General features: G+C 39.5%; 1 protein-coding gene across 1 annotated transcript; it reads right to left on the bottom strand.

The window, feature by feature from the left end:
* Positions 1-3: 3 nt before the first annotated feature.
* LOC139981468 (mitochondrial import inner membrane translocase subunit Tim10-like) lies at positions 4-6,249 on the bottom strand. Its single transcript, XM_071993877.1, has 2 exons — positions 5,860-6,249; positions 4-3,002 (listed from the first exon to the last, which is right to left on the bottom strand). Exons 1-2 carry the CDS (start codon positions 5,940-5,942, stop codon positions 2,816-2,818), a joined length of 270 nt encoding a protein of 89 aa, XP_071849978.1. The 5' UTR covers positions 5,943-6,249; the 3' UTR covers positions 4-2,815.
* Positions 6,250-8,441: the final 2,192 nt, after the last annotated feature.

Below are 8,441 nucleotides of genomic sequence, written 5' to 3'. Positions count from 1 at the left end.
GTAGTATTTGTGAAATTTCTTTTATTTTCGAAATTTCATTTTCAATTGGAGAAAAAGGTATTCAGTAGACACCCATCTCGTTACATGAAGAAACCATTGCTTTATGTATGGACAGGTTCACACAATACATGTCAACTTATCCAAGTTTCATTACTTAAAAGGAGATCTTTCTGTCAATATAGTAGCAATCTTAAACAAAAATTACTAATTGTGCAGTTAAAAGGATTGTCTTGCACAGGAAGTTGAATGTTTAGCAGAATCTTTATGTGAAAACCACATCCACATAGCATTTAGTATCATTTTTTATGAATTTTTCAATTTTTGGTGATATTTTGAAAATGAATCCGGCAAAAGCAGAATGGATGATGTCCTCACAACAATTCAGCTTAAACTGTCTTTGTCAATCATTTAACCAGGAGGAAAAGTTATTTCTACAAAAAGAGATACATCTTGATGAAATTCTAAGTACAGAGATCTGTGATAGCTGAGCAAACATTCCAAATGTATCAGGTTTCATGGAAAAATCACCAAGAATATTATAATAATATAAGTAAAGCCTTTTGAAGAGCATTTACCCAGATGACATCAGAGACCTCCTACTCTGATCCAATTTCCTGGAGTAGTCGTCGAAGGTTTAGCCAATCGAAACAGCCTACATTCAATCAACCGTATCTCAAGGGACATGATATTGAGATGGTGTTTCCAACTAGCAGTGTAGAATATTTTCTCATTGATAAAAGTTTCACAATCACACTAGAAAATCCTAATAATGACTTTCCATAGTTTCCTATCCAAATGTTTATAAAAATGTCCACTTTCTCAAAACTCAAAGGGTTTTACAAAACTGCTGATTGGTTCAGGTGTCTGACATGTCTATCTTGTATGAAAGAGCTTAAAAAGACGAACACAATAGTGAAGAAACTACCATGATAGCATTCTCTGTTAAGGAGATATCACACTTTGAAGATTTCAAAATTTCTTTGCAAATGACTGGTGTAGAAAGACTAACTGTGAGGGTGTGATGTCACATCCTCACTTCCTTAACATGTGTCAATATATTTCTTTAAAAAATAATTACATTTTTTTTCACAAATCTAAAAAAAATAATCAAACATTCTTCAGAAAATCTAAAATACTTCCCTTGACACATATGAGATCTCCTGATGTATCTTTTGGTTGTAAGTCATAAACTCTTACAAAATATTTTAATAAAATAACAAAGACTTTTCAGGAATGTGAGGATATGACATCACAGCTAGTCTGATATCAGCAGTTTCTACACAATCAGATAGAACTTTAAACTTGAATATCTCCTAAACGGAAGAAGATATTTCAATAATTTCTTCACTACTGGGTTTCTTTTATTGTCCTCTTTCATCTAACATAAACATTTGTGACACCTGAACTAATCCTTTAACATCGGAAAAACTCAATATATGTTCCATGTTTACTGTATGACACTCATTTAAGTAAAACCCTGTTTCATTGAAATATGCTGATGTGTAACCAGCTAACATCATATTGGTTCAATTATTACTTGAAATATTGCAAGCACAAATCCTTTATCGTATTGTGCATTAATTCATTTCATTTCTCAATGTCAATTTCTAGGTAAAACAGGTCAAAACAACATTAAAGTATCTGACATTCCATTCGTTTCATTTGAAATCTTTTGCAAGAAATTGAAACATTCAGGGCAAAATAGAAGCATTCTCATCCAATCTGTAAGAAAATTGTGTGTTCTTAGCATCGTGAATTTATCGAATAACTTTCTACACCAAAAATGCATCCAAATGATAACCACGAATTGAAGACCTTTTTTATTTTGATGACCTATAAGATATCCAGGTTCTTAAATTGTGTTGCATCAAAGGTTGCCTCTAAGAAAGACTTACAGGATATATGGTAGAATCTCAAATAATGGTCACTCATGCGCAACCTTCAAAAGGTATATTTCACTTCCACACTCACTGAAATATGCAATTGTCTGACTGAATTCTTATGCATGCATGTGGATAATTAGAAGAGTCAGAATCTTCTAGAAAAATGCTATACTTTGAGCAGTTTCTAGCTTGCTCATATTGGTGCCAGTGCTTGAAGACCTTACAAATATGTAACAGACCATTAAAAACAACATTGTTAAACCTTCATAATGCCACTTACGGCTTTTAAAAATACTAGCTATAAATAGTTGGTGGCTCATTCATCAAAGTGACTGGAATGATGAGCTCATAGCTCACAAAACACCCAATCAAAACCTTGCAAGCGAAATGAAAGTCAATACAAATTAGGAGTCAGTGTAGATTGTATAATATGGTTAACAAACAGGTCAGTTCATCAGGGACATATAGCCGTGGTGTCTAGAAGATTATATGAAACTCCAGGAAAACTTCTAACAAGGTCCCTTAATGTGATGCAAAATTGAGTTTCATGAGGAGGTTAAACAGACAAACCAATCTAATTTAACATACTTCATATCCTCAAAACCAAATAGGAATAGAATTTTCTCTCTGATTATATTTTTTTCTATGAACAAATTACATTCTACCTAGACTCATTCCATTACATTACAATGCAATCCAGCTTAAAATTGACATAGAAACAGATGTTGCTAACTAATGCCAATCTTGAATAAACCCTTGAACTAACATATCCATGGTACATGGATGGTGGCAGCATTGTAAGATCCATTACTTGACAAATTCAGAATCACATATTCTTCTTTCCTCCAAGTTGTCCCTCCATGGGTTGAAATCTTCCATCTCTCTTGTTGCATAGAAGATACCATCTGCCTCAACAGAAAGGAAAGCTGCAACTAGCTTTGGCCTGGTGTAGCAGCTGCCTGTTCCTGCATAGACTTTTCCGTCAGTTTCTTTCCCATTGACTCATGGATCTCAATGTATTTTGCCACACATCTGTCCAGGCAAACAGCTTCCCCCTTAGATAGATCACCTTCCTTGTAAGTGTTTGGAATACACTTCTTCTGGCATGCTGTGGTCATCCTGAAAATAAGTTAATATACATGGTTAATACTCAAATGCATAGTTTTCAGCTTTGAGGCCAAGCTATGTATGCCAGAGAACAGTAACAATGGCAGCATTAGGCTGATTAGCAACTGCTACTTCTTGTTTGTCCTATTTATTTCTAACTTACTGTGTAAGTGTTTACCTTGAGCTGTGATAGTAACCTTAGTGTGTATGACAACCAGGATTTGCTACCATATAATTTATGTTGCGCAGCACATTGCCTTTAAATTGATTGTTTTGCTGAAAGTGGAATTAGGACCTTGCCTTGACAAGTAACCTTGGCTATATTACTAAGCCCATGTTTACAACCAAGGTTTTTCTACAATCTCAATTCGAAGTCATTGAATTCGACCTAGGCCGAAACTAAACATTTTTGGAGCCTTATGTATGGCTGGACAATATCCCCCCCATTTTCAGCGAAAGCCTAACTAAGCCCTTAAAAGGCCTAGGAGCTAGCCGTAATTTATGCTGTTACTGTTAGGCTACATGGGCTATGTGCTACTACTAGTATTCAGTACTTTACTACCAGGGCTCGAAATAAGCGGCGGCCAGTGCGGCCATGGCCGCGGGTGCCCTCGCCACTGGCCGCGATGCCCAAGGGAAAATTACTACTATCAAGGCCAGTACTGGCCTTGCCCTTTTTACCCATTGGCCTCCGTGCCTTTTGCAGGAATAGGCATTGGACAAATGCGACTTTGAGAATGACAAAAAAACGAATCATATGTTCCGAAAAAGCGTGGCTATTATTCGCGGAAAATGATGAAGAGCATGCTAGCGTATCGCGGTCACAGGACGTGAATAACGAACTGTGATCGAAAATTGAACATCATCACAGTACTGACCTTGGTAGTTGGTGTGAAAACGTACCGCATTCTAACGGTACACGCATGTGAGCCTATCCAACTGATTAATATACGACCGCTCCGCGGGCTGTCATTGCATTTTCGTAACGTAGTTCAGTGGGAAATTCAGTCGTAATGCAATACAGTGTTTCTAGAATCGCGAAGAAATTATTCCAGGGACAACAATGTGAACAAAATCATCATATTCCGAGAGAGAACATGTTTAGCTTCCTAACCATATCATTCACGTATATGTATGTATAACATACCTGTATTTATCGTAAATTGAAAGAAAGTTCGAAAAAGTTTACAACCAGTAGCAGCTACGGTCAAACCACACCTGCACACAGTAGTACCATTATACAGCTTGGCTGATTGACGTCACAGAATCGTGCTCGCTTATTGGCTTAACAACTACATGAATGCGAGGTGCTTGGTAGAATCTGGGAAATTCCCAGTAGAGTCAAGTTACACAGGATTATTTCGGGAGGGTGTGTCACTATTGGCAATTACAAGTACACCCAATTTCAGACGGGAGTCGGAAGACCGAATAATTATGTAGTGGAGAGTTGTACACTGGAAGCATATGCAGTTAAGTTGTATTATCGACAGTGTTTCGGCGTTGTGTATGAATTTCATAATAATAATGCTGTTTCATGGAGGAGTGCTACGCGGCGGTTTGAGAACCCAAACCGTAGCGGGTCCGGGTATGATCATGAAAGTTCGAGCATATTTTCGCCGATGATGTTTTTTTTGGGGGGGGAGGGGGCCTGTGTGTATTCGGAAAAAAATCATTCCCGGTGGTACGGGTGATATCGCCTGTGATATCGGAGTGTCATAAACTTCTGTAAAATCGAGTGGGGCTAAGTGCAAGGCGCCGATGGGAAAAAAGTGGAGTGGGCCAGGATGAAAGTGGACATTGGCAGGCATCACAGAAAAGACAAATTCATCCCCCTGTTCCAGAAGATGCTGCAGGATAAGGCAGACAAATATCCCAACTTGCTGCACCTGGTGCGCATCATCCTGGTGATGCCTGTGTCCACGGCACAGGTGGAAAGACAGTTCTCCTTCATCAAGAGATTTCAGGGTGACGGCCGTCTGAGCCTGGGCCGCCAGACCGTGGAAGACCTGCTGAGGGTGTGCAGCGAGGGACCTGCACCAGGCACCATCTGTTTCAAGGATGCGGTGCAGAGGTGGTGGTCAGGTGGATTGGCTGTCAGAAGGCCATATATGAGATCCTGTAAGCCAAGGGACTTGCCCCTGATCGAGGAAGATCCCCTCAGTGACAGTGTTTCAGACTCCTCTGAGTGATGGAGTGAACAGGGTTTCCCATGGTGTTAAATGCAGGTGTTAAACTGGTGTTAAACTGAAATTCTCTGCGATAAGTAATTTTTGCTGAGGAAAATAAAACAGGTTACAAATTGAGACATTCTTCGCATCATTTTTCAAAGTGGCCTTGGTGCCCTGCTCACAATTTCAGCATTGGCCTTGCTGCCCTCCCCACTGGCCTTGATGCCCTCCCTAAAAACATGTATTCCAAGGTCAGTTGGCCTGCCCTAGAAATTACGAAATTCGAGCCCTGTTTACTACTACTTACTAGGTCTGCTACTACTGTACTAGTATGTACTTCTGCTCGCACTAGGCCTAGTACTAGTAGTAGGCTAGTAGTAGTAGCCTAGTTAAAAATAGTAGTACTTTACTAGGCTAGGTCTTATAAATGTAATTTGCTGTTAGTATTACAACTAAATCTGGCAAACTATATGACAAAGTACCATAATCATCAATGTTATGAATCAGTTGCAGAAAGTATTTCAATTAAAATCTCTAGATTATTAAATTGGTTTTCTGCGTTTTCGATAATCTAAGTTTTTCATTTAGTACAGAGAGTGAGACTAAAGAAAGTATACGCAAAGCCTCGGCTAGGCTAGATTCGCGAAAACTGTGACTGTGAGTCACAACTGAGTTGGTTCAACTATAGCAAATGAACTGACCTGTTGTACATATCAGCCATCATTTCGATCTCTAAGTCTGCTAAAATTTGCATCTGCTGCTGCTGGGTAAGGTTCATAGCCATCTTGTCGGAACGGATTATAAACCAAAATGAAAAAATCGTCAACTGCTCCCTGCTATTCTAAGTGTAAGTACGTACGTAAAGCACAGGAATTCTGCGACGTATAGCTGTGTACAAACCAACTCGATGATACTGTGCAAAAATCACACTAGATTTTTTGCAGACCATGCAACGAGGTAAATGAATCATTTACCTCGTTGAGACCATGTGGAAACGGTAGTATACCAATATTACCGTTACCAGTACTACCGAACTGCAAAAGTTTCAGACACACCGATATGTGCCACAAAATTCAATTTCGAGACATATTTCCCTACTCGGGTATTTTGCAGTAGGAATTAAACAGTATGTATCAGATACACAGATACAGTGGCGTGTGCAAATGAGTCGGGAGGGGGACAGGGGACCAGTCCTTTTACTTGCCATTGTCAGAAATCAAAAGTATTTATTAGCAGTACCTGAATTGCGTAATAGACCGCATTATAGCCTAGGATATATATCATTGCCTCAGGGGAGGATCGACCCCCATACCAATGGCGGCGGAACCGGTAGGCTCGGGGGATCAGCCCCCCCCCATGAAAAAGTTGAGGGGGCAAATGCATGATAAGCCCCCCAATATTTACCAAGGCTCCGAAACGTGCATCTGCCCATTTTTCAATGCATACTTGTCGATCTGTCCGATGCACACGTAGGCCTATACTATATAGGTGTAATAATTTTAGTAAATGCTGGGGGGGGGGACTGCTGATAATTGTTTGTCTGTATCATGCCTCATCGAATATTAGTGTTTTAAATAAGAGTGTAATAAGCTAAACGCTACACTTATCAAAATTTGCGTTTACACTACGATTACACGCAAGGCGTAGAGCATGGCTCTATGTTTAAACACAATCAATTATTAAACGAACAAAAACACAATATTAGCATTTAATTCACGTGTACTGTATAGGGTACATGCATTCGTGACAGTGCTTGGTTCATAGAGATTTGTTGGCAACTGCACATGGTTTTGGAATTTTCCATTTGTTGACATTAAGAAATGCTTTCTGTTTTTTCTTATGACATTTATTTAATTATTGCATTTAATTGCAAGTAGTCATTTACTACAGTCAAAAACGTCTTTGCGAGTACACTACGAGTAATAGCTACTCTCTTAAAACACCATCGAATATACAAATTACAATGTTTTTACAGATTTTTACGTGCAATCTGAGAAATTGCAGGCTTGAGACCCATATTTTAGGGCTAGGTATTCGCAGCATAAAACACTCGGGAAGTGCCGTTTCCGGCCATCTGGGGGTTTTAAAAACCCAAAATTTTCTTGTACGCTTCGCGCCAACTGATGGTGGCGCTCCGCTTAGATAGTCACCACGCATTAGCCCCCCAATAATTTTCCCGTTCCGCCGCGCCTGCCCCATACCCCTACATGGCTGTATTCTTCAACGACCCCTGGGCTATATTTCTCCTTTAAAAAAAACCTTCATCAGTACATCCGGCCACGATCCATGAATGTTCATACAAGATGTTAACAAACATTAAACTGCAGCCATCCATTTTCATTTGGAGGATCGCATCACATAGGAAAGTAGTTTTGCAAACCGTCTAGCGTGCTAAATTTAGGGGTCATGAAACAGTTCGATCGTGATATGCTTATGACCTTTAAATATATCAGTACAAATTAATTAGTTTATTTGCTATATGTGGATAAATGTCGGAAATATTATAGACAAGAACAAAAAGATGATACCTCGCCTTCGCACTGCTATGATTACTAATCACGATAGAAATATCTTTAATTTTTTATTCAGGTGATATTGCACTGAAAAACATTGAAAACAGTAACAACGTTTCGTTTATTGAAAGGGACAGTGCAGGGCATGGACGGCGATTATGGGGAGGGGGGCGGGGGAACATGTCCCCTCAATATTTTAGGTGGGGATATAGTATCTAATATCCCCCCCCCCAATATTTGGTGGCATCGTTTTTATTTTGTGGCTATAAATAGAAAATAATGTGTGAGATTATTTGTCCAAATCATACTAGGCGGCGGCCTAAACTTCATCCAAAACATGCTGCATGAGCTAAATGACACTTCGTGGTCGTTTCTGTGACCTGTGACTGTAAAGCATATTATCATAATGTCTGTACATCTCTTGTGTATGAGTTTAAGGATCGACGTGCAATCATATATATGATCCACATCGATATGGGTTCACTGGGTTTCCATTTGGCCTGTTTTCTACAAGATTCTAACCGCAGGCCGCGTAGCCATGGGGGAGGGGGAAGGGCAATCGCCTCCACCCCTTGAGCATTTTGTTGTATCTTTTTATGATATTGCTAGTAATTTCAAAGTAGGAAATGCTAAGATGCAACTTACAAGGCCTGGGAAGTGCCATTTCCAGCAATCTGGGAGGTAATTTCGGCCAAAATTTTCTTTTACGCTTCGCGCCAACTCATGGTGGCGGTACGCTTAGATAGTTTGCCTACAAGTTTCGCCCTCCC

Source organism: Apostichopus japonicus, chromosome 15 (assembly GCF_037975245.1).
Source record: "Apostichopus japonicus isolate 1M-3 chromosome 15, ASM3797524v1, whole genome shotgun sequence".
NCBI classification, from domain to species: Eukaryota; Metazoa; Echinodermata; class Holothuroidea; order Aspidochirotida; family Stichopodidae; genus Apostichopus; species Apostichopus japonicus.
Note: the sequence above shows the minus strand (reverse complement) of the source record. Positions and strands in the feature narration are given on the sequence as shown.